A 27778-nucleotide genomic window follows, 5' to 3' on the forward strand; every position below is an offset into this window, starting at 1 on the left:
TCAGCTATTAAAAAGATGGGCATGGTGAATTTTGCATGCAAATGAATGAAACTAGAAAATATATTCCTGAGATAATATATAGACACAAAAGGTGTGTACTCACTGATAAGTGGATATTAGCCTAAAAACTCAGAATATCCATTATACATCTCACAGACCATATGGAGCTTAACAAAAAGATGACCAAAGTATGGATGCTTCAATCCTACTTAGAAGGGGGAACAATATAATCACAGGGGGAGGGCAGAGAAAAGGAGGGACCTGGGTAGCAGAGGAGGGGGGGAAGGGGAGCAGGATTAGGTATGGGAGGAGACAAGAAAGAATTTCAGAGGGCCAGGAGAATGAATAGAAAGAAGTAACAGTGGGGAGTGGGGAACGGGTGTGGGGGAAGCACAGAGGTTTCCTGATCCGGTGAAGGTAACATGGAATAGAGGCTGCTGCAGAGATGACTTTTTTCCATTTTATTGGTTTTTATAAATATTCTACTTATAGGGCTTTTTACTTTATTTTATTTATTCACTTGATGCATTTTAATGAGCCAGTCAATCCGGATGATATAACATGGATAGTTCTCACTTTTATATGCAGTTTATTTCCTTTAAATGAGATTTTTATCACTTTGTTGAAAAGTCTATACACAGTATATATTTTTTATTATATTCTAACCTCTGCCCTAACTCTTCTCAGATGTAATCTCCATCTTTCTACCCAACAAAATTCTTACCTTTGCCTCTAAAACCAATCCAGTTCAGTTTGTACAATTCAAATACTTTTTCTTGGGTGTGGGGCCAAACCTTGGAGAGTGCTTAATCTATCATGGGTTAAACCATTAAAGAAAAGTGTCTCTTCCTTTCCCAGCAGCTATCACCTTCTCATCTAGGGGTGGGACTTTGTGCCCAATTCCTCCCACCATGATTGTTTGAGAACATTTCTCATTACTCCTTATTGCCCATGTATGTACTTGGGGAGTAGAAGCCTACAGATTCTGACCAGCTTCAGAGTCTTCTTGAAACTGTTTTGAGCTGTTTACTTTCTAAACTTAAGGAGAGCTTCCTATTAAATGGCATATTTACATCTTACTTTGGAAATCTTATAATTTTACCTTTCTGTAATTGTTCAGAGACCTTCTTCAAGATCTATGGTTTTAATCCCATAGGAAAATACTGCACAACCAAGGTCTAGTTCAATCTACTCTCTAGAGGTGGACGGTGCCCTTCTCTTCTACACTGTGGTCATCATGGTGCTCTGACTGTAGCCTGAGAAGCAATGATGGCGAAGATGCCTTCAGGAATGAAACAAAGACAATATAGCCATAAGCATGAATATTATCCCTTGTGCTAGAGCTTTGATTACATTTTCTAAATCATTCAGTCATAGACATGCTTATATATTTATGAATTTCAATTAAATTCAACAAGTGACCCTCTGAACAATGAAATGTTGAACAAATAACTTTTGGTCATCACTATTCCCTGGTTATGAGATATAAACCATTTAATGTGCCTGCTACAGCACTTGAGTGTTTGTTGCTTCATTTTTTATCTTAAAAAAATCATTTTGTTGGCTATTTATGAATTATATGTGGGTGAAATAACACCACTTCTGTGGTTAAGTTTGATTTAAAAACTTTTAAGCCGTTACTGGATGAAGAAGATTTAGAATGATGAGATTTGTAGATTTGTGAACAAGATTTTCATAATTACATTCAAGTAGGTGTTACCTATAATTACTTGATAAATCACCAATGGAGTGTATACAAACAATCTTATAAACCATACAGTTTTTACATATAATACTAGTAAAAAAAACTTTGAGAGTTTTCCTAAATTTTTGGAGAAACATGAATTCTTTTGTTTGTATGTTACTCTAACCAGTGTGTTTTCTCATATGGAAGGCTGGTACTTCACAGAAGCCTCCCTCAGATCATACATTAGCAGAAAATAGTGACTTTAGTCAAAATGAAACAAATGAACCAACAACAGCACAGTTTACAGGTAGGGTCCATTGTTTCTTCTTTTTGTATTTATCCTGATGCATCCAGATGCATCCTTTTCTCTGTATTCTTTGCCATAAGCCTGTGTCTTCAGCATTACCAATCTCTGCAAAAGTTGTTTATGATGCTCCCATATATCTCAGTGGATTAAGTGCATTTCCAAACCTGTAAAAAGTGTGTTTGGCTCTGAGCCTAATTCTTTATAACTCCATGAGCTCAATACCTCAACTCTCTAGTGGCCCAAACTAGATAGAATACCTCTATGCTGGTGTGTTTTTCAAGGTCCTACTGAGATCCTTTCTGTATTTAATTTACATTAATAAATGGAGTGGGTCAATAATCATGTTTTTTACTGGGATTCTTTGGGGGGGGGATCAGTGCAGGTGTTATCTTAGAGTAACCTCCCTGTGTGGGAAACTCCCTTGGGGCAATTTCTCTGCAGTTCATTTAGACTTATTCTAAATATACATTCAGATCAATGAAATAACACTAGTACATATAAGCAGACAGTTTAATTAAGAAAGAAATAATATTAGTATATGGCTAATTTAAGAATAAATATATTCCATATCATTTGTATAAATGGAAGTGAGGGTTTACATATAAGAGGTTTCTTGATCAGAGATGAAATGTTTATATTATTTGGGAATTCCATACATTCACTCATTACATTTCAAAATCAAATCTACCTCTACTTTCTCCTCTTTCATTCCTCCCCTACACACCACCAACTATATAATTTTTTTATCCTATTTATAACCTCTGAATTTTTGTTTTAAAGTTGCTGAATCTACTTAGTACTGCTTGTATGTGATTGAATGTAGGCCCTTCTACTGAAGTATATCAGCTTGATAGTGGTTGTATCCCTGAAGGTAACATATTCTTTCTCCCCTAGCAGCTATAATTGTCAACAGCTTCTCAGCTAGTGGTGAGACTTCATAATTATATCCTCTGTCTATGCTGAAGGTTTGGCTGGTAACAATTAGTAAAATGAATATATTTTAAGTTTATTAAAATTAAAATTTAACAAGTAGTTATAGACACTACATCGATTATGTTAGCTTCTGGTTTCGTATCCTTCCCTCTTCAATGATATTTTAGAGAAATGTTGTCCTCTTTCTTTCTTTAAAATAAAATTTGACATTCCATATTCATTCTCATTGTTATTTAAGAATCCTTGCTAATATTTGGACAGAAGAAATTAAGGTATATTCCCCATTTGCTATAATTCCACATGATGTTTTCTTCACATCTACATAACAGGCATTATGCAAAGACAATGAAAGGGAGAATAAAGTAAACTTCAGTATTTTGAGTATTATATACTTTCCTATTTCATACCAAATTCAAACAACCAATCAAAACATTTTAAATATTAACAGAAGGTTGTAAGCAATACTATATAGTTCAGTCATTAGACAAAAGTAAACATGAAGTGAATATGAACAAAGTTCTTCATATACTTACATGAAGATATTACAATATAACTCATTATTTATTACATAAAAATTATACTTTTAAATAAAAACCCATGTACCCTATTCAGAAAATTTTGGTGAAATTTCAAAAGATGGAAATTATAATTTTGATACTGTTTCTCAACCTTGCCCACAAGTAGTGTGTTATCATTTAGTCCTGGCTTGCTAAGTGTGTGTCAACTTAGACTTCAGAATGAGCTAACTTAAAGAGTTTTCTCAGCGCTTCCTTCACATCTTTATTCCTCAGACTGTAGATCATGGGATTCAACATTGGGAATAACACAGTATAAAAGGTAGACACCATTTTATCCTTTTCCAGGGAGTAGCTGGAACTTGGACGAGAGTAAATATAGAGAATGGAGCCATAGTACAAGGTCACAGAGATGAGGTGTGAGGAGCAGGTGGAGAAGGCCTTGAGACGGCCCTGGGTGGATCGGATCCTCAGGATGGCAGCAATAATGAAAAGATAGGAGGTCAAGATGAGTAGAGTAGGAGAAATGACATTGGAAGCTAGGAGGAAGTATAGCACAAACTGGTAACTCTCCCTGACATCACATGCTAACTTCACCAGTGGTGGGACATCACAGAAAAAATCATCAATGACATTGTCACCACAAAAGTCCAGTGTGAATGTGTTGCTAGTTAATATTATTGCATTGACAAATCCTCCTGTATAGGAATATACAACCAAACAGATGCATAGCCTTCTTGACATAGCTTGAGCATAAAGCAGGGGATTAGAAATGGCGGTGTAGCGATCATAAGCCATGGCAGCTAGTAGGTAACATTCACTATAGGCCAATCCAGCAGAGAAGAAGAATTGAGACAGACATCCAGCAAAGGAGATGCTTTTGTCTTCAGAGATGCAGGTCACTAGGATCTTTGGAGTATAGACAGAGGAATACCAGAGATCCAGAAAAGACAAATTTCCAATGAAGAAGTACATGGGTGTGTGGAGCCTGGAATCATTGCAGATCAATATGATGAGGGTGGTGTTTCCTAGCAAGGTCAGTGAATATACTCCAAGGAACAGGACAAACAGTATCTTCTGCATCATGGGGTCTGTTGAAAAGCCCAGCAAGATGAAGCCAGTCACTGTGTGATTGCCCCTCTCCATGCCTCAAGAAGTTTGCACCTACGAGTACAGAAGAGCTTAGTTGTCTCTACTAGTATTAAATATCAATATTGTTTCTGATGGTCTCCTGTAACATAATCAGCAACAGCATGAACCCTGTACTTCTTTTGTAGGTGATAAAAGTCTCCAAGTCTAAACATATATTCAACAAATTTAATAAAAATGCAGCTACATAAGGTGGCCCCTTCTGAAATCTCAATAGCAGAAAAATAAAAGCAGCATGTTTGGAATAAATTTGGCCTTTGACTAGGGTACTTAGTGGTAAAAGTATAACTAGATTTAATTTGTGAGATATAGAGTATAATGCATAATACAATATTAACATGAAGTAGGAGGAAGAAGATAATGGTTATAAGACTTAACTGAAAGGTAACAAATACTTGTTAAGCTTCTAAATTGAAAACAATTACAAAATATTTCTTCAAATTTCAATTGAAATGAGTCTATACGGAACTGATAAAACATATTTATGTGGAAATGAGAAACCTCTATAGACATGCCAATGCCATTTGTGCATGCACTATATAAACATGACAAAAACAAATTTACATTTATCAAAGGAGATGGACCATTCCACCTGGTATCCATCCCATGTGCAGTCACCAAAGATAGATGCTGATGTGGATGTCAGGAGGCACATGCTGACAGGAGCCTGATATAGCTGTTTCCTTAGAGGTCTGCCAGAGTCTGACATATTCAGAGGCTGCTGCTCACAGCTAACCATTGAACTAATTAAGGGGTACCCAATGAAAGAGTTAGAGAGAAGGAGCTGAAGACTCTGAAAGGGGTTGTGGTCCCATAAGGAGAGCAACAATACCAACCAACCAGAGCTCCCAGGGTCTAAACCACCAGCCTGGGAGCACATAAGAAGGGACCAATGGCTCCAGCTGTATATGTAGGAGAGGATGATCTTGTTGGGCATAGGTGAGAGGGGAGATCCTTGATCCCATGAAGTCTGGAACCTGAGTGTGGGGAAATTCAAGGGTGGGGAGGTGGGAGTGAGGGGGTCAGTGGGGACACATCCTCATAGAAGCATGAGGAGGGGGGATGGGATAGGGGGATCCTGGGCGGGGGGGGGATGGGGTAAGGGGATAACATCTGAAATGTAAATAAAATATCCAATAAAAATTAAAAAAGAAAGAAGATAGAAAGATGGATCAGCAGTTAGGAACATTTGCTGATCATCTAGATGACAAAAGTTAGATTCTCAGCCACTCACATGGTAGCTGACAACCATCTGTAACTTGAGTTTTCAGAGCTTCGACATCCTTTGCTGGCCTCTAATAATATGTATTTAACAGATATGCATGCAGGCAAATCACCGATATACATAAAATTACAATGACATCCAGTATGAGATAATAAGTCTCTGCTGACTAACTTAACTTGATGGTAACAGACCGCTCTCTAGTTGATCTCTTCAATAAGAGAGAAATCATGCCTGTAACTGGAAACCTGGCCAACTACTAAGTGCTAATGAAGTCATGGATCTTGGAGGAAAACTACAACTATTATAGTCCTGAGCAACAATTTAAAAACTAGTCTGCATACCTAGAGATAAGTGTAGCCCTCACCCCTTAACAATGAAACTTTTATTTCCAGCAGAAGGGGACCATGATAGAAAATAACCAACAAAGATGCAGATTTGTGGAGCCTAATCCCAATGGATACATCTAAAAGTTATTCCCACACCTAAGGTTTAGGGAACATTGTGGAAAAGAGAAAATAAAATTGTAAGAGGCATAGGATCAGGAAGTTTGCTGTGAGATCGTTTCCAAGTAATATCAGATGATAGTCTCATAAAGTCTCAGTAGCATGACTGCTCAGCCCTGAAAATATATATACAAGTAATATGATACAGATTAAACAATTTATATTTAGGAATATATGTATGTACATATGTGCATGTAATGATAGTTAATAAGAAAAACAGCTATGAATTTGAATACAATACAATAAATGCTTAAGATGAATGTGTAAATGTTCTTTATAATATTATAACTCTCAAAAACATAAACTGTAAACAGTGCTATGTTTTAATTGGGATGCTAAGAATTTTTAGAGTTATGATTTCAGATGTTTTACTTACATATCCCTAAGCTGATTTTCCTCTGTAATGCAGATGATAACAATTCCATACATATCCCTAAGCTGATTTTCCTCTGTAATGCAGATGATAACAATTCCATACATATCCCTAAGCTGATTTTCCTCTGTAATGCAGATGATAACAATTTCTTCCTATAGTTATAGAAACATTTAATGTTTAAATGAAACATTGCAGATAAAGTCATTAGTACATTGTTATTCAAAATACCTGTCATATCAAACTGTTACACAGTTGTAATATGGTGACATTTATTACCTTTTAATTTAAAATATTGCAGTTGGTTAGATTTTTACTTGATGTCTTCCTTCTGACCTCTTGAGCTACTTCTATTCTTCACTGGCATTCTTTTTCTTCCTGTCACTACTTCCTCTGAACTGTGACCTTCACAGTGACCTAACCAGAGGAATGACCCTCAAAGTTGATCCTTTATTCTCCAATTTCAGTTGCTATTGAGATATCAGAAGGTGTCTCTTTGGTTATGGTTCCTGAACTCCTTGTTTGTACAGTTATTATCATTTCCTAAAAATTTTCTGTATTGTCAATTGATGTTTTTTGTTTTGTCTCTAATGGTATAAAATTCTACTTCTCTAGTCAACTATCAGCAGTTTCAAAAATGGAAATGAAAGGCTGAAGACATCTAAGGCACTCTTTCTCTAGCACATAGCTATATCAAAAATCTATAGTGCTGATTTTTACAAACAAATACAAATCTTAAAAAAAAATAAGAATTTACAAAACTTACCTAGTTTTCATCAACAACATCTTATACGAATTTAACTCTGCCTATCTTTTACCCAAAATGTTTTATGCCAGCTTCTGGTTTCCCAGAGTTATAGATTGCTGAAAGCCCTCAGGATTTCACAGCCTGCAGGGAAGGACCCACAGGACAATTAAAACTCTATGTTGATAAATTGGATAATCTCAAATATGAAGGAGGAAAAAATTATTTGTTGACTATGTTGGTGAAAATGAATCAATGAAAAATTGTGGAAAATGTATCAATGATAAATTATCTCCTTAATTTGTGTAATCTAATAAAAGAGGTATATAATATATTTATGAATTGCCTATTCATATATGTAAATATACATAACTAATTATACATTTTCTCCATGTTGATGTTTCTGTTTGTTGTCTCTCCAAGTATACTTTACAGTTTTCCAATATTTTTATATCATCATGTGAACTGTATTAATTAGATCACTGAGATCTTTTACTGTCTGTTTACCTAATGACTTTATCCAGGAATGTCAATGTAAGGGAGCAGAGTGAAGGATGAACTCTTTACTTGAATACATGGTATAGCTGGTAGCAGTCTTGGACTTTGATAATGGCTCTGAGAGTTTGGCCTCTTACAAGGCTCTCTCTTCTATATGCATAACACCTGTTTCCCTATATTTTTAAAGATGGAGGTCATAGGACCTGTCATTGGATACATCTCATAATTATCACAGAATTCTTTTAGAACTCACTACAAGATAGATATCCCTTTGTTTCTTTTGAGAATTTTTGTTCATATTACAATTTTTTATTTTTGAAAATTTTATAATGACATGATTATATTTATCCTTCAATTTCCTTCCTACATTACACCTCCTCGAGCATAACCCTCGACATTTGCTGGTCTCAACCTTTTATCTATTTTTTATAACCCACTAAGTTAATTAATGCTGTGTCTATGTGGATGGGTGTGTGATCCTGACCTTAGCACAAATAATTTACCAGTGGGAACACCTTCAGAAAGAATGACTTTTCTTCCTTTAGGAGTTGTCTGCTGCTAATAGCTTCTCATTAAGAGTGAGGACCTGCAAAGCATCTCATCTATCTAAGCTGAAAGGTTGGTTGACTTGATATTGGAAAAGTCTTAATGGTAAGAACTATAACTACTGAGAGCTCAAGGATATGATATGTTTCTCATACACAGAGGCCCCCCATTTACCATATCTATCTGCATCCTATAGCCCTTACATTCCTTCTGCTTCCTCTTCTATAACATTCCTGAGTCTTGGCATGTTACTGTTGGTTGTGAAAATGTCCCATTTTCACCTGAGCACTCAGAATCCATTGACAGTCTAAGAATGAGAGACTATGTCTCTGTAACAGCTTTTTACAAAAACTTACATATATGAATTTATTTAGTTGGTGGTATAATACTGCTTGGTTTATAAGTCAACATTCCTACAGTATCTTTAGAGTTCTATAGTAATTGTGAAGTCCTCTTGATAAGAGAATAAGACTATACTTATCTGTAGTTATAACAACAAATGCTTAGATTATTGTTAGGGAATATGCTAATTTAGTAAAGTAGTGGATGTAGATCCTCTTCCAGTAACCATGAATTCATTAGCACTTATCAGTTAGCTAAATTTCCAGCACTAGGCATGTTTTAGCACTTGTTTAGCAAGTCTTATATCCAGTTAGAGAGTTGTTGGTTACTGCCAAGGTACAAATGCTACTCCTGTACTCTTAGGGTTATCATACCATGCTGATTAAAATTTAGAGTTATGGAACCCAGTCCCATTGGTTATATCTACAAAATACTTCTCCACCTAAGGCTCAGGGAACACTGTAGAAGAGGGGGATGAATGATTCTAAGAGCCAGAGACATACCACATAGTTTGTTGTAAGACTGCATCTTTTACAAACATTAGGCAGAGCCCGAGGAGTCTTGTGGAAGAGTAGGGGAGAGAAGTGATCATGTCAGAGTGATCAAGGACACCACAAGAAGACCCACAGAGTCAGCTAACCTAGGACCATAAGGGTTCACAGAGCCTGGCTCACTGAGCTGAGCTAGACCTCCTACACATTTGTTGCAAATGTGCAGCTTGGTGTTCATGTAGTTTCCCTAACAAGTGGAATTGGGCTCTCTCAGTCTCTGTTCCCTGCCATTGGATCCCCTTCTCCACTACTTTTGGACTGCCTGGTTGGGCCTCAGTGGGAGAGATTGTATCTAGACTTGCTGGGATTAAATGCTCCAGGGTGGGGTGGTACCCAAAAGGGACTCCTTTGAGGAGAAGATGAAAGAGCATTAGGAGGATTCATTTATGAGGGTAGAACTGGGAACACAGAAGTAAGGGGGCTGTGATCAGGATATAAGGTAAATTTAAATAAATAAATAAAATTGGGATGTAGCTTATCATCAGTAAAATACACACACACACACACACACACACACATACACACACATACACACACACACACACGAAATATCAGAAGTGTTTCCCATAATGTCTCACCAACATGACTATCAAAACATGAAGTGAACAAAGATGACCCCGATGGACACACTAGAGGGGACAGGGAAAAGTCCAGATGGTCTCATCTCTATACAAAAAAACTATAGACAACTGAGAAAAATTGGTAATGAGGGAGTGAGTCTGCTCCAGAAAGAACATACCAATCAAATAAATGGGCTTTTCAAGATTTTTATTTTAGTCAGGTCCACAATTTTAGGAAATCTGTGTATGATGAGACTATAAAATGTCATCATGTATGTGGACTAAAACCTTTTTCACTGTAGCTGTTTCTGGGTCACTCACATTCCCATCAGTAACTTTGTACCAATTGTCTCTAATCCAGACTCATGGTTCTCCAGTGTGAACTTTGAAATTGAACTTTGTTTTACCATTGGGATCACAAAAAGAGGGGATAGACATTCCTTAGTCCTCCTTTTCCAGGAAGAAAATTCTCACAACAGACAGTAAATTCATTTGCTAATACTATTATGTCTCACACTATTAAGAAAAAAAATATGGAAATTTGTGAAAAGATGGAAATTGTTTGTAGTAAAGATGGGTTAATATAAAAGACAATAAGATGGATGGTTTGATATTTCCAGAAAAAGTAAGGTGGATGGATGGGTGGGCAGATGTTTTCACAATAGACAAAAGAAAAGTAGAAAACTTTTTCAAATTGTGAAGATTTGGGTAAGATATATAAGTATTATGGCTGTTCAGTTGTTCTGATTAAAAGAAAATTCTGTTTCTGGAGATAGGCAGAAGGAGGGAGTGAAGGAGAGGGTGAGCAGTAATGCAGAGTGAGACCTAGCAGTTAGCTCTCTCACTGCTAAATCTTTTGGAATATAGAATAAGATAAAAAAAAAATAAACTCTCCCCAATAAACCTCTGCTGATTGCATCCAGAAAAAAAAGATAACCAATGTTTCAGATGAATTTGAAGATCTATATCATGTTGTATGTATTCCTAAGAACATGTGTTTATAAATATTCAAATATCTACATGCATAAGTGAAGGTGTCCACACAAATATTTGCTCAAACATGAAAGTAATTATATGCATTTATTTGAATTCACCCAAACAATACAGAATGTGTAGTGATTACAACTGGATACAATGGAAACATACCCCATAGATTTTTCTTTATCTCATTAAAAAAATTAATCTAACATCACCAGCGGACTGTTGATTAATTGTCCTGCTTGTCATTTCCCTGAGCTGCAAAACCATGAGGAATTCCATGAATAAAAAACCTCTGGGATCAAATAGCTGTTATACAGATCTGGAAGTAGCTGATTTGAATTCTAGGGTGATGTGTCTGCTGAAAATTTGGTAAGTTGTATTGTACAGGTATCAGTGGCAAATAGATATTGTTTCATTCTCATAATCTCTCAAGAGTTACTTGCTTTACGTTACAGGTGGGAATCTATGAAACCACAGTTTTCCTACCCATCCATCATTGTTTAGCAATTTAAGAAACTTCTGAGAGCAAAATCAAGGGTTTAACTTTTCTTCTGTTTGTGATAAGAAAGGCTAATGTACGTTAAGGAAAGGGAAAGAACCCTACACAATTCACACAATTCACTCCTAACTAAAAAGAGTGTCCTCGGAGAAGAAAGTCCCAAAGATTTGAGCTGTTGTGAATACCTCACATGCCCTGTAAGTGGTAGACAGAAAGGGGTGTTTCTATGTGTCTTCCCAAACAATGAAGAGTCTCAATTATTTCAGTTAATATTTTCCTAGAACGTGAGAAGGTTAGGTGCTTTTTGAAGGAATGTCTGACAGCTGATTGCCATGGCTGTAGGGTTTCCATGCTTTCTGGCTGAACTTGTCTAGAAGAACATCTCTAAGAAACATTAACCTTTAATATAAAGTTACTGCTAAGCCTCACAGGTCTCTATTATTGAGTAACAAACACTGTAAATACTTGTGCATGTGCATGTGTGTGTGTGCACCTGTGTGTGTGTGTGCGTGCATGTGAGCATGTTTGTGTTGTAGATCTAAATTTGTTCTGATGTTGAAATTTAATTAACTCAGGAATCAAGAAATTTGATGCCAGGTGTGGTGGCGCACACCTTTAATCCCAGCACTTGGGAGGCAGAGGCAGGTGGATTTCTGAGTTCAAGGCCAGCCTGGTCTACAGAGTGAGTTCCAGGACAGCCAGGGCTACACAGAAAAACCCTGTCTCGAAAAACCAAAAAAAAAAAAAAAAAAAAAAAAAAAAAAAAAAAAAAAAAACCCAAAGAAATTTGAACCTCAAAAACTTCATAGTTATTTTGAAACAAGAAAGCTTACACTAATGGGCTCAAGAAAGGTATGTATGGTACATGATCCTAGGTAATTTGCATGCAAGAAGGTTTGGAGAACAGGAAAATGTAAAATAAATGGAATAAATATATAGTTTTTTAATCATTTGTGTAATATTAAGTATTCTATATTTTTATAATTATGTTCCATCAATGCCAAATAATATTAAATTCTTCCATGTAATTACTATTATTAGTAGTCATTGGGTCACTGGATATTCTTTAAAATGTTTCTATTTATTCTAACTACCATCTTATCTGTAACTTCTACTTTATCATATAGGGGATGCACATTAAAGAGAGACAATCGATTATCTAAAGAATTAAGTTACTTCAGATGTTTATCAGTACAACAAATATCTTCTGATCCTAAATGTCACACTAGGGCCTATTTTGCTTCTCAGAGTTACTGTGTAAACATCAACAAAACACTTTCATGTGAACAGGCATTTGTTTATGTAACGTTTATATCACTCTGACATACTTTGATGTTGTTCTCTTATCAGTGGTCAATATTGCAATATTTTTCATAGTATCACATTGAGACAACTAAGATTTTGGAAGCTTTGGCTTTATCAGATATCAGAGAGTTATCATGTTTTCTGATTTTAAAGAACACTGATTTATAAAATGTTTTTCATGTGTTGACCCCTAGAGGAAACAGTACACTGTAAAGTTTACAATATCCTGTTTAACAGTTGCCTTAGAAGAGTATTAAACCTGATAAAGCTTGTGAGGATGGTGAGGAACTTAGATCCATCCAATTATCACTTCACAATTTCAGATCTGTTTGGTTTGCTCTCTCTCCGATTGTGGCACAAGTCGTGTTGAATATTGTTTCTAAAAGCTCTTCACATTGAAAGACAATTTGCTGCCCTAGTGGACAGTGCTTCCTTCACAAATTTCCATACATTTTAGTGGCTAGATGGTGAATACAATTGCTATCCATCTGGTTTTCTTGTTTCTGTTTGTGAAGACCACAGGATGGTCAGACATTATTAGGTCAAGAAATGTGAGATATACTTTTGGGATAAATTCCATGATTTATTTCACCAGAGAGTGGGTTTGGTTGATGTTTATAAAGCCTAAGATTTCCCAGTGTGACCTTGGACTTGTTATGAAGCTGAGAATGGACTTAAACTCCTGGTTTATTTTAGCTTATTCTTTGTAGGTGTCTCCTATGTGCCATGCTCTTCTTGGCACAACATTCTCTTTAGTGGGGACAAACAGCAAACTCGATGATTTTCTTTCTTTTCTTTTTTGTTTTTTTTTTTAATTGAAAAATATGTCCTGTTATAAAGTTTATGCTGACTAATGCATGAATATCTTGTGTCAATATTCTGAAGGTGGAGGGCATAACATTTACTACCACATTTGTTCAGATTAAAAAAATAATGATTAGTACATGTTTTATGAATGTTAATAAAAAAATCATGTCTTCTGAGGTAACTCAATTTCTACTATTCTTTATATACAGTCTATGCCAGTCAGATCTACCACAATACTCACCTTCTGTCACCTTCCTTTTGATTTCTCCCTTCTGTGAGAAAGTAATATTTTTTTCTTCTGCCTAGAAATATTCTTTCCCACAGGCAACTCTCCACACTTTCTACACATGGAAACATGCTTTGTTCTTTGTGTGAACCAAGTAATCACACATAAAGTATTATCCTCATTGCTTATACTAGAGTCTATAATTTGACATCCCATAGCCAGTTATGGCAGTGATTGTAATAGATTCTATTGTATTTGTTTACAAAGGTTTCATTTATCCCAGTAACATATACTCATTTTACGTAGAGGCCTATTCCTACTTTCTGGTTTTTTTTTCTCCTTGGTACCAAGAATATCTGGAATACAACAATTCTTTTAGGTGAGCAGCTTTGGACATAGATAATATGTTCTTGAAGAAATTGTTTTGTTTTATTGCTTTGTCTACTTGACTCCTAGTACCTAGGTATTCATAAATAAATAATCAATTTGGTAAACAAAAGTAAACACATTCACTTTATAAGATTATTTTGATAGTTTGATGGAATACTTTTTAGAATAGAATGTCTGACATATATTCAATATTTAATACATCTCCTCCACTAAATACTACACAGATTAAATGTTTTTAACATGTAAGATGTGTCAACAAAATTATCTGTTGGACAAAACTTTTCATCGGCAAATTTGATTTCACTGTTATGAATATAAAATTATGTAATGAGTTGAGGAAACAAAAACATGAATACTCTGTTTCTGTCTTTCTGTCTTTCTGTCTCTCTGTCTCTCTCTTTTTATGTGTTGTGTGTTTTTGTTGCTGTGTTTATATGCATGCATATGCAGTGGAATGTGATGCCAGAGGTTCTTTTTGAGAGTGTTTTTCACCAATATAGGAACTCACTAACTCTACAAGGCTAACTGTCCAATAAACCCAAAGGGTTTCTCTGTCTTTACCTGCCTAGCATTGATGTTACAGCCATGTGCTACTGAGCATAGAATTTTATATGGAAGCTGAAATCTGAACCTGGGTCCCCATTTTTGCATCACAAATACTTTACTAAGTTAGCCATCTGTCCAAGTTGAGGGTAGATATTTTGTTACAAAATTTACAAACTAATACTGTAAGTAAGATCTACCTTTAAAGTAATATAATAACAGTTTAAAAGAAATCAAAAGAATACAATTGACTGAACTTACTTGGTTCATGGCAAATTTAAATATTTTATCATCAGAATTCTTTGGGCTCATTTCCTACAAGATTAAAAAGTTATTTGGTTAAATGAATTATGCTCTGAGTTCTATTTTCTACTTGATAAGTAAAAATACAGCAATACTCTGATAATTCAATAAATATAATATTGCAAATGACAACTATTTTATATTATGAACTCATGTATAACATATAAGAACATAGAATCATTTCAAATATTAAAATCTTTTTATTACTATATTTTTAATTAAAATACATGCTTCTAAATTCACAAAAACTGTATCAATTACATTTCCATGACATTTATTCATTCAATTTTTTTAAAAAGTTATATTTTCAATTGAACTTAACATAGCTATTTTACTAGTTTGAATTTTATACATTTTTTTCAATCTGCTTTTATACCATTTAATTACATCCAAGTATTAAGGTCAGTTCTAGGAGGAGGAACTAGCAATGCAATAGATGCAAATAGTCAAGGTTGGCAGCCAAATTACATGGCTTGAAACTGAAAATGGAACTCCAGAGTTACTAATTTAACAGCCTGGCAAGCCAAGGATGGGTAAGATCTGCACAGAGTCTTGCCAACCTAAGTCAGAAGTGCATTGTTTTTGATAATGCATTTTCCACAACAGGTAAGGAAGGCATTCTTGTTAGAATGACCTAAGACAGGCTCAGTCTAGTTTATGAAATAAAAAAGGGGGTGATGTGGAGAGCTTTTGGGGCTGCTTGGCAGTAATCTGACATTGGCCAAGGACAAGGAAATGGGCTGCTTAGCAGGAATCTGACATTGGCCAAGGACAAGGAAGTGGGCTTATGGCAGGAGTCTGACATTAGGCTAGAACAAAAAAGTAATTTCTGTCAGGAATTTAAATCTTAGGCTAGAACAAAGAAGCAGTCTCCAGGCATGAAGATGACTTTGGGCTAGGGCAAAGAAGAAGGCTCAGATAATTTGGTCATCCTGATAAGCCCTTAGAAATAGTGGTCATAGTAGTGATTATTCATTTTTTAAAAATTTATTCAGTACAGTGATTTAACTTGAAACTTCATTTTCTCTCCCCTTAAGTCACATTTTTTACAGCCATGGATCAGAATAATAATACTGTTAGTGAGTTCATCATGTTGGGATTCACAACAGACCCTGTGATTCAGAAGGTGTTGTTTGCAGTGTTTCTTGTTGTGTACACGTTGACTTTGGTGGGAAATAGCTCCCTCATTATGTTAATCTGCAATGACTCTAGGCTCCATACACCCATGTATTTCTTCATTGGAAACCTATCATTCCTGGACCTTGGATTGTCTTCTGTCTACACACCAAAGATTCTAGCAACCTGCATCTCAGAAGACAAGAGCATCTCCTTCACTGGTTGTGTGGCTCAATTCTTCTTCTCTGCTGCACTGGACTATACTGAATGTTACCTTTTGGCTGCCATGGCTTATGACCGCTACGTGGCTATCTCAAAGCCACTGCTTTATTTCCAAGTCATGTCTTTAAAGCTGTGTATATTTTTTGTGGCAGCCTCATATTTGGGAGGTTTTATTAACTCTGTGATCATTACCAAAGACACATTTTCTTTGACTTTCTGCAGTGACAATGTAATTGATGACTTTTTCTGTGATATCCCACCACTGGTGAAGCTCGCCTGTGGCAAGAAGGACAGCTTTCAGTCTGTGTTATTCTTCCTCTTGACTTCCAATGTCATCATCCCTATTGTGTTCATTCTGGCCACATATCTCTTCATCATTGCCACTATCCTGAGGATCCGTTCCACTCAGGGCCGCCTCAAGGCCTTTTCTACCTGCTCTTCCCACCTGATCTCTGTGACCTTGTACTATGGCTCTATTCTCTACATCTATGCTCGGCCCCGGTCCAGCTACTCTTTAGATAGAGACAAAATTGTTTCAACCTTTTACACAGTGGTTTTCCCCATGTTGAATCCCTTGATCTATAGTCTGAGGAATAAGGATGTGAAAGAGGCTCTGAATAAACTCCTCAAGTAAATCAAGATTATTTCTTTATATTAAGAACTGAAATAATGAATTGGGCTACTTATGTTTCAAGAATAAGTTCCAGTTATTATAGTGGTATAAAGAATTATAAAAGTCCATGTCCTTCATCCACAAGACTTCAGGGTTTAAATAAAAATAGTACAAACCAGCTTACCATAAAGATACATGTACACTGGTGTTTATTGTAGGAATATTAAAATATCTGGGTTATGGAATCATTGTTGGTATCTATAAACAGATGAAAAATTTGGAATGTATACAAGGGATCATTATGATTGGGTAGTGGTAGAGCAGACAACATATAAGTGGTCACTTATAAATCCCTACTGTTTGTTCTTTCCAAATTCTTGATGTAATGATAGATAAAAAATTTTACTTATCTCTCTCAAGTCAGATACACTACTTACATAAAGCTGGCCTTGAAATCTTCTCTCTATTAATCTATTAGCAGAACTTTCTCTGATCCACCAGTGGTATAAGTAATGACACAGAGGCTGCTGATAAAGTTAAACCTAAGGCCTTTTGCTAAGACAGTCTCACAGTTAGCTCATCTAACTTAACCTGACCATCTAGACCATGACCTGCCACATGGCTAGCTCTGTACCTCTCTTCTCTGCTCTGGTCCATGTCTGTTCCCCTTGGTGTACACTCAATTCTCCCATGTTTGCTTTCATTTCCCTCCCTCCTCTGCATGAAAGTTTCACCCTCTTTCTTCCTGACCAGTTATTGTCCATCAGATTTTAATTATAACCAATCAGTAGCATGACAACCTTTGATGAAATTCTGGATTGTTTTGAGGCAGGTGAGGAAGGATGAATATTTACAAAATAGATAATCCAGTTATGAGAATAGGAAGGACAATATCAGAATTTTACCAGAACTTAGTTCTTTGCCTTTACAGAATTAACACTTGAAAATACAGAGAGTTATCTTCACATGACATGATGAAAACATATCTCAATACCTCTCAACTATAGGAATTACAAGCATAAAGGCCCCGGTTTTTATAGTTCATACTATCATGGTTATATTCCATTTCACAGCATTGACTCTTTGCCCTTGACTCAATTTGGATTTCATGCTGTGACATCACTGGCCATGTGGGTGGCATATGCCTTGGCTTAAGTGTTAAAATTCTGGGTTCCATATGCTACTTATTATTGTATCAGTAGGAGTCCTTCTTAGAATCTACTGTTCTACTGAAATTGACAAATTAAGGAGGATTTAATAATGTATAAAAATGTGAAGAGAGCACTGTAAGTGGAGAATATAATAGGGTTGAATAATTTATTGCCATAGAATTTGACGATATCTAGGCATTCAAGGGGGAGGGAAGGAGAGAGAAAGAAGTAAAAGGGGAAAAAGAGGAGGATGTGAAAGGGGAGAAAGAGAAGAAAGAGAATGGGGTTAAGAAGAGTGAAGAGGATGATATGAGAGAGAGAAAAGGTGAGGGGAGTTAGAGACTGTGCAGAGCTTTGCATCCAGTTCTGTGATCTTCCAATGACTCTGTCTGAGGCCCTGGAGATAAGAACCCTCACCTCTGTTTATTACTTCCCACATATTTACATATTTAATTGGTACAAGTTGGTAGATTGATCTCTTGAGGTAGTGAGCAGATTGTTATTGATTTAGAGGAAATGGAAGAAACCAGAACTGTGCAGAAATATATGTATTACTCTATTTAAGAATATTCAAATGCCTACATTGGGCCATATGGAAGTGAATATAACCTTGAAAAATTTTAAAACCAGTAAAATACAGATTGTGGGAAAATGTGACTGAATACATCCATCAGTTGGAAATCAGTGTCTAAATAAAAACTTCCTGAGTCTTACTGACATTGATCCAACTTTAATGTACAACTTTCCCTAATTGCTTTGTTGTTCCCCAAGCAAATGAATTACAAGGTATTTTAGATTTGATTCTCTTGGGATTAAATATCTAATATAAATGATCCTAGAGCTAGCTGGTTGAATTTTGGAGATTAGAAGGAGGTATTTTCTTTAAATTTGGTAAGTAGCATAGTGACATTTTGTGTATCATTAGAGTTTTATAAATTTTATTCTGCTTTCATAATGACTCAACAATTGCTTGCTTTCTGCCTCAAGGGGAACTGCAAAGTTTTCTGCTCATATGCCCTCATAATTCTGTAGCAGTTTTTAACTTCCTGAATGAGAAGGCAATTAGTTTCTTATATATGAGGTTCTATAGGATAATTTACATGAGAGGAACATACAGAAAAATATAATTAACTTTCATATGATAGGATTATGCATTAAGAATCACTTACTATTAAACTTAGACTGTCTCAAGTGCTTCACTAAGTAATAGATTGGTGTTTCTCAACTCAGATTCTGAAGGAATTTTAAGATATTTAAATTCCTTTCAATTTATTATTGTTCCTCAGAAAGCAAAAAGACATGAATGGTTTGAAAGAATACCAGAGGACAGTTAACTCTGTCAGGCTTGTCATAGCCTTTCAATAAAGTTGGCCAAAAGAAAATTCATTTCTTCAATTCTTCTTTCTGTTCCTCCTTCCCTCCTTCCCTCTCTTCTTTTCTCCCTCCTCTTATTTTCCCACTTCCAGTGCCAGGAAGTCACATGCCTTCCCCAGCTGTCAATACTTCTTTACTTAAAGGAAATGTTTAGCATATGACCAAATGTCATTAATGAATCCATAAGAAAAACATGATTAAATATTTGGACTCTTTCTGTAATGGTTTTGACCTTTTTTATTGCAAAGATCTAGACTGTTTACATTCTCAAAGTCATTGCCCCTTACAATTATATGTATAAAACCAATTGAATATATAAGAGGAATAAGCTATAAAAGAAGGTAAGAGTGGGTCATAAATATGAAAACTTTGAAGTCATAAATAAAATGCAGGTGGGCCATTGAAATAGAGGATCAAATTGAGAGATAGTGGCCAAAAAAAAAAAAAAAATAGAAAAATTCCAATATTGACTTTTGAATTCTTATTATGATAATTTAAATTATGCCATAAATTATGGCATGAACCAACACACATTAGCTTCTCAACACATAGTATCTATTACACATCTGATATGTTTAAATGTAATGTGCCCATTAAATGAAATCATAATTTGATAGGAAATGCATTAATACAGAGAAGTGCTTTATATTACTATTTAGAAAATTGCTTCTCATGAGGATTAATTAGATTTCCAGTATTGGCCAAACTGTACAGAGATAAAAACAGAATTCTACCTAAATCTTTCTGACCACACATCTCTAGATGAGGAGAATTTTCTGCTTTCCAAAAATATGTAACCACTCATAAACTACTTTTGGGCACATGTATGAATTTATTAAATTTTAACAAGACTATAAAATAAAACTTCTGCCTTCCCTATAGTAATGGACAATTCCACCATATTTCTTCAATATTGTGTAGAGCCTGTTTTCATCAGAATGTCTCAGTCTAGGAGAGTTAGAGGAGATTTTATAAACCAATTTTTTTGTTTGTGTTTTTCTTTTTTTTTTTTTTTCAAGACAGGGTTTCTCTGTGTAGCCATGGCTGTCCTAGAACTCACTCTGCAGACCAGGCTGGCTTGGAACTCAGAAATCCACCCGTCTCTGCCTCCCAAGTGCTGGGATTAAAGGTATGCACCACCACTGCCTGGCAAATAAACCACTTTTTAGAGAACTGTACCACCTTGGGTTGAGACTCATCTTGGGTTGCCCATGTCATTTTCTGCATATGCTTTTGAATTAATGACTACTAATGAATGTCTTTCTTGTGTTGATTCTATTAGTAAACAGTTCAGGGTTTTGTTTGGTTTTACTTGCTTTTATTTATTTTGATGTCACTTTTCAATATTTTATTTATTCATTGACAATTTTATACATGATATATATATATATATATATATATATATATATATATATATATATATATATATATATATATATTGTATCTTGATCATATATACCCAAAATTTACTCCTTCCTTTCCCCTTAAACCTTCCATTTATATATAATCCTCCCAGCTTCATGTCATTTATAGTATAACTCAATGAATCCATTTAAAATTACTGACATGTGCACAGGTATGGGTCTACCCACTGGAGCCTAGATAACCTAACAGGGACAAATTCTTGATGAAAATGGTCTTTCCCTTTCCCAGAAATTATCAGCTACCTTTAGTTCTTCTTCTATGGCCTATTAAAATCAACTAACTGCTTTGATCCTGTCTTTTTATGATTTTAATTATTTTTTCATACAGTCTACTTAATTACATTTCTCCTAGACAACTCCTTTCAGACCCTCCATATCTTTCTGTCCACACAATGTCATATTCATTCCATCACTATAAAACAGAATAAAAAATAAGTAAAATTTGAAGAAAATCAAAAACCCTGACAATAAATTTTATGGTATTTTCCAAATTTTACAACAGTTCTGTGTGACAGTTGATGATCACTTTAATTTACAAGTGAGACCATTGAAGTTTGTTGGCTGAGAACTGGAGAAATGAACTGGAACTTTTGAGAAGTCTTTGTGATTTCAGTGTTAGATTTTTCCAGTCTCATTTCCCAATCTTATCCCAGTCTACTCTAAAGCAGAAAACTAATAACTCTTCAATCTGAAAGATGGTTTGATACTCAACAAGAGCTGTATCCTTCACAAACATGTTGTATTTGACAAAATTTTCTGCATATATATAAATTCTACCATCTGAATTCCGTAGCTACACTTGGACTTTCTTGTATCTAATTCTGAAAAAAACCCAGAATATTCATAAGTTTGATTATGGCAATGAATATGGAAAAAAAAAACTATTCATTTGGGGCTAGTGGCATTAGCCACAAAAGCCACACTAATCTAGCCACATTAGATGTGACTAGAATGTGTATTTTTCTTGAGTCTATTCGGAATTTGATTGAATTGTTTCTCGAGTATATCCATTCATCCTCTCATGAAACATGATTCAAGAACTTTTGTAAAAGACACATCTTTGAGCAGTATTAACAAGCAAAGTAGATAATTAAGCAGTTTTTGTGATTAGCCGTTTGATTAACTAGAGAAGAAGGAAGAAAAGAAATGGGAAGATATTTGGGATATGAAGGCAGGTGTAGAGTTGACCATGGAATCCTTACTGAGAAGGTCATATATTTATGAGCAAACAAAATGTATATAATAAATTTCTAAGGAGAATGGGCAGAAAATGAAAGTATACTGACTTTCAAAGTTTTGAGCTACAGATAAAAAGAGTCTGTGTAAATAAGTGTGTCTAAGTCCATGCAGCGAATGCAGGATGGAAAAAAAATTCTCTGAGGACTTAATTTCAGTGCTGTCTTTTTTTACCTTGCTAGTTTATGTGCTACGTGTACAAGAAAAAAGTGGACAAGCCTCAGAGATCTAGAACATAGGGTTATTTGCTCATCTCTAAGAATTGAAGAATATCAAGAACTTTTAAAGGATGGTAGAGTAAATTTCATGGACTAAAGGTATTTGGGTGATTTACCATAGCAGAAAGGGCAGGCAATGTTTAGAGTCTGCTAAGTTTAGTATTCTCATTACTGACTCAGTATTAACTTGTAACCCTAAGAGTCTTCCAGCTTTGTCAGTAGAGTCTAATTTTGTGAGTTCATAGCATTTTTATGAACATGAGACACATGAGAACACTCTTTTCTAGCACTTAAATTTTAGTATTATTTTTCTCCAGCACTAGAAGTTTTCTGCAGTCAGATTAGTGTAGAAATATCATGGCTTAATTCACTTTTCAGTATGAAGCATAGCACTTGGCATACAGTAAGAATTCAAAGCACATTGTGAATGTTTTTGGAAGATGGCTTACTCATGTCCACTGCTGTGACCAGAGGAGGGCTGAAGAACAGCTGAGATGTGCGAGACAGGTCTGGGATTATGAGCCCTATAAATCCAAAAAGGTGCTTTTAGTTTGCTCCTTTTCTTCTATAAATTCCATAATGGAGTTATGGGCATCTGGATACAAATGAGACCTTGACATTCCATATTTGCATAATATAATACAGAGGATATAGGTTCTCTCTTTATACAATCTTAAGTATAATCCTATTTATTTGTTCATATCTGCAATTAATATATTGGACATCTGTTACTATACTTGCAAGATGAAGATGATGATTCCTTGATGTTTTTAGGTTGTCATAACATGATGCTGTGTAGTGCTGTCTTCAACAATGTACAATTGTGTTTTCAGAGATTTACAGGTTGCATCAAGTAAAAAAATCAGGGTGGATCCATGGTTATCCTCTAGTGAGTTACATTTCACATGTTAGAAATGTCCATCAGAGAGAAAGGGATGGTGAGAAGATCAGAAAGAAAGAGGGAGATGGAGACAGATAGAGGGGGGGCAAGAGTTTTTTCTCATCAAACCACTTAACTGTGCAGACTAGGATGTCAGCTTTATCTTCTAGAATTTCATCCCTTTCCCAAATGTAGTCACATTGGATTCATCAAAGGAAATGGAGGACACAAGTATGCATTAAGTCTCAACACACAAAAAAAAATGTGTTGAAATAAGGTATCTCAAATATTAAGACTGACTTAGCACACACATTTCTTCTGTCTCTTCTCAAACTCCAACCACTTATTCATAATTTAACTTATCTTTTGTATACATTTGAAAATGCTCACGTGGATGAGGGTTCCATTGTGGGAAGGGGTTCATGTGTACATGTGTGTATGTGTGGAGCTCAGAGGGCAACTTTTTGGAGCCCTCTAGGTGGTGCTTTTTTCTTTTCAACTGTTTCTCCCTGGCCTAGAATTCATCAAATAGCCTATGCTGATGACAGTGAACAAGAAGGATGCCTAAGTCTTATCCTTTTTAGTACTTGAATCAAAAGTGTGCACTACAGTGTCTGATTTATTTTTAAAGTGATTTCTTGCTATTAACCTAACGTTTTCATGTTTACAAGGCAAGCACTTTAGCAAATGAGCTATTTCCCAGTACTTTTATAGAAATTTTATAATCAGGAAATAAACCAAGTCTCTTCAAACAAAATATTTATCATTTAATTGAGTGATAAAATTATGATTGACTTTATGATATTTTTCTATTTTTGTTGAATTATAGTTATATTTTTATCAAATATATGCTGATTACTGTTTACACTCTCTCAACTCCTCTGAGATCTCACCTTCTTTTCATCTGAATACTTTCTGGAATAATTATTTTTGAAATTGTATTTATTGAGTGTAATTCCCATTTATTTTCCATAACGGATCAAGCTAAATTCCAACTTTATCTAGTCCTAGATGAGAATTCCTAGTGGAATGGAACAATATAATGATACTGTGACTGAGTTTATCCTGGTGGGATTCACAACTGACCCTGTCATGCAGCTGGTCCTGTTTGTTATTTTCCTTACTGTGTATGCATTAACTGTGTTAGGAAACAGCACCCTCATTGCATTGCTCTGCAGTGACTCCAGACTCCACACTCCCATGTATTTCTTCATTGGAAATCTGTCTTTTCTGGATCTTGGATTGTCCACAGTCTATACACCAAAGATCTTAGTGACCTGCATCTCTGAAGATAAAAGCATCTCCTTTGCTGGTTGTGTGGCTCAATTCTTCTTCTCTGCTGGACTTGGGTATACTGAGTGTTATCTGTTGGCTGCCATGGCTTATGACCGCTATGTGGCTATCTCAAAGCCACTGCTTTATTCCCAAGTCATGTCCTTAAAGCTATGTGCATTTTTAGTGGGATCCTCATATCTGGGTGGTTTAATGAACTCTTTCATCATCACCAAAGACACATTTGCCTTGACTTTCTGCAGTGACAATGTAATTGATGACTTTTTCTGTGATATCCCACCTCTGGTGAAGCTCGCCTGTGGCAAGAAGGACAGCTTTCAGTCTGTGTTATTCTTCCTCTTGACTTCCAATGTCATCATCCCCATTGTGTTCATCCTGGCCACATATCTCTTCATCATTGCCACTATCCTGGGGATCCGTTCCACTCAGGGCCGCCTCAAGGCCTTCTCTACCTGCTCTTCCCACCTGATCTCTGTGACCTTGTACTATGGCTCCATTCTCTACATCTATGCTCGGCCCCAGTCCAGCTACTCTTTAGATAGAGACAAAATTGTTTCAACCTTTTACACAGTGGTTTTCCCCATGTTGAATCCCCTGATATATAGTCTGAGGAATAAAGATGTAAAAGAAGCTCTGAATAAATTGTTTAAATAATCACAAGCTTATTCTACAAAAAAAAAAAAGAGATGTGTCTCAGAGAGTGTATATGCAGTTATGCTCCCCCCATTATTGTCAGGTATGAATTCTTATGGTATTAGTTATCCATGATTGACAATGACAGTTCACCTTATCTGTGCTTGAGGATGACAGTTCATATTATCCCATATTAAAAATTAAATATTTTACAAGGCAACATTTAAAAACCAAATATGTATATTTGAATTCATTTCTATGTTACTCCTGGCTGAAATCAAATAAACAAAAGACTTAATCTCCCAAAGACTTTTGTACTATAACAAATTTATAGATTCTGTTTTCCTTGAACTAAAATTTTGTAGACTGATTCTTGTAAAATAGGATCTAAGTTTGTAATTTAATCTACTATAGGTCAACCTAATGCGTTCTCCACATGTAGACCTTTCTTTTTACTGTCAGAGTGTGCTATGGTTCAGTTCTCTTCATTAATCCCTACTTTTCATAACCTTTGCAGCAGAATATGGCTAAAGCAATATCTGTATTCCATACTGTGGCGGTTCTAATTTGGAACCCCATATTCTTTAGATTAAACAAATTAAACATATTGAAGATGCATTGAGGGCAATCATAGATAGCAAAAAATGTAAAATAAAAATATGGCTAAAATACTTTCTTTAAAAAACTGTTTATGGCTTTGTAGCTATTTTTACCTTTTACTCTCAGATAAAAATAAAATATGTAAAAAAATAGTTGTTATAGTATGTTTATTATAATAGTTCTTTTTGAATTAGCATTATTCTATTTTAATATGTTGTTAAATAAATGAATCATGAGAATTTGAAAACGTGTGTCTTTTACTAAAATATATTGAAATATATCTTATGTTTATAATTGCATATGCTTAAAGTAAGCAACACAATGTTCTTATATATATTGTGAATATATTAACATAAAGTTGGTTAGTAAAATCATCAAGTTAGATTCTATTCATGTTTTTTGTGAGACAATTTGTAATTCATCCAGCCTTTTTAAACAATTTAACTTGCATTTATTTAGAATAATAATTTATTTTAAAAATTTCACATTGTAAAACTTAGTTTATATTTTACCTTCTCCAGCTCTGCCAAGTTCCAGAAACTATGAATATAACTTAGTCTTTGATTTATGAATTTGAACCCATACATAGCTGAGTTCATGCAGTATGTGCCTTTTTGCATTCAGACAAATTCATGTGGTACTTATCCCCAGTGCTATCTCTATTGTTGAAACGGAAAGATTTACCCTTTTTTCAAAGTGTGTGTGTGTGTGTGTGTGTGTGTGTGTGTGTGTGTGTGTATGTATGTATGTATGTATGTATGTATGTATGTGTGTTATGCCTTATATAAAATGCTCAGTAGACACAGAGTTTCTCTATACCTGGACTTTTATGATTATGCAATAAACCCAAAATTCCAGGTATCTTTCAATAATTGCATTTTATTTACACTGAACATATAACCCAAAAGTGAGATTGTTGACTGTATAGTTGTTTCATTGTAAAGTTTTGACTAACTGTCTCACTATTTGCTGTAATGGTTTTAATTTATGTTCACATCATTAGTTCACAGGACTTTTCTCTACTTAAAGTCCCAACTTTTTTCTTTGTCTTTTAAATTTTAGCCATTTTAACAAGTATGAAGGATAACTCATTTGAGTTTAAAATTAGTGTATTCTGTATTCTATTCTGTAATATGCACAACTCAGAGTTGCTGTAAAATTTACGTAATGAATCAAGGGTAGGTATAGAATAGTAATCTAGAAGAGAGAAAAAAAGATATACATAAATAAAATAAATAAAAGAGAGACAGTAAGAATTCAAAAGTCTCTATATCCCAAAGACTCTTGATGAAAATTTTTATTAGATAAACTAATTATTTATAAAATAGTATTTTATGAATTCATCTTTCATTTTCAGCATTATATATGAATGATTTAAAAATTATAGAACACTGCATTTTGATAAATCAATTTTCTAATTTAATATTCTTTTATCTATGAGATTGAGGTCTCACCAAAATAAAATCCTTCTGTTGGTCACCAAAAGTAATTGGTTTTTTGAACACAAACAAACTAGCTGGGTCAAATAACAAAAGTTCATCTTCTTATAGTTTAGGATGTTAGATGTTACATTTGGTTTTATGTCAAGTCTACACAAACTTCGTCATTAAGGTAGAGGAGAACGCTATAAGAAAATGCCCTCACCTGATTAGTCTGTGACTCCAATGTGGGCAGGTGGTCCCAGGGTGGATAATAAAGCACTTTGAGAAAGTCAAAGAGGACCAGCCAGTAAACAGGGCTCCTTCATGGTCTCTGCTACAGTTCCTGTTTCAAGGTTTGCCCTCAGTTCCTGTCTTGGTTAGACATTTAATTTCAAATTGTCAACAGGTTGCTGCTTGTATTATCCTTATTCAATCATATTGGTAGTGTGTTTCAGTATGACCCCTGTATGCATGTGTATGTTGTGCCTTAATTATGTCTAGTCTCTCTAGTTCTCTCCTTGCGTTTTTCTCTGCCCGCTCCTCCACCCCACCTTTCTTTTAACAGTACAAAGCAAGATACCCGAAAACAAAGCAAAAGCCCTCATGTGG

General features: G+C 35.1%; 3 protein-coding genes across 4 annotated transcripts; 2 read left to right on the forward strand and 1 right to left on the reverse strand.

The window, feature by feature from the left end:
* Positions 1-515: 515 nt before the first annotated feature.
* Positions 516-7510, reverse strand: LOC117704276 (olfactory receptor 9G19-like). The gene is made up of 2 exons (XM_076929002.1): positions 7459-7510; positions 516-4606 (listed from the first exon to the last, which is right to left on the reverse strand). The coding sequence occupies exon 2, from the start codon at positions 4586-4588 to the stop codon at positions 3653-3655; it is 936 nt and encodes a 311-aa protein (XP_076785117.1). The 5' UTR covers positions 4589-4606; positions 7459-7510; the 3' UTR covers positions 516-3652.
* A 3726-nt stretch (positions 7511-11236) lies between these two features.
* On the forward strand, positions 11237-19750 carry LOC117704309 (olfactory receptor 9G19). The gene is made up of 2 exons (XM_076929004.1): positions 11237-11284; positions 16026-19750. The coding sequence occupies exon 2, from the start codon at positions 16043-16045 to the stop codon at positions 16958-16960; it is 918 nt and encodes a 305-aa protein (XP_076785119.1). The 5' UTR covers positions 11237-11284; positions 16026-16042; the 3' UTR covers positions 16961-19750.
* LOC117704291 (olfactory receptor 9G19-like) lies at positions 18953-25868 on the forward strand. Of its 2 annotated transcripts, none has more exons than XM_034496392.2 (2): positions 18953-18981; positions 24228-25868. In XM_034496392.2, the coding sequence occupies exon 2, from the start codon at positions 24234-24236 to the stop codon at positions 25167-25169; it is 936 nt and encodes a 311-aa protein (XP_034352283.2). In that variant the 5' UTR covers positions 18953-18981; positions 24228-24233; the 3' UTR covers positions 25170-25868. The 2 variants fall into 2 exon arrangements, with proteins under 2 accessions (XP_034352283.2, XP_076785118.1); XM_076929003.1 differs by having other exon boundaries at positions 18960-18981; positions 22307-25868.
* Positions 25869-27778: the final 1910 nt, after the last annotated feature.

The sequence above is a fragment of the Arvicanthis niloticus genome, chromosome 2 (assembly GCF_011762505.2).
Source record: "Arvicanthis niloticus isolate mArvNil1 chromosome 2, mArvNil1.pat.X, whole genome shotgun sequence".
Classification (NCBI taxonomy): Eukaryota; Metazoa; Chordata; class Mammalia; order Rodentia; family Muridae; genus Arvicanthis; species Arvicanthis niloticus.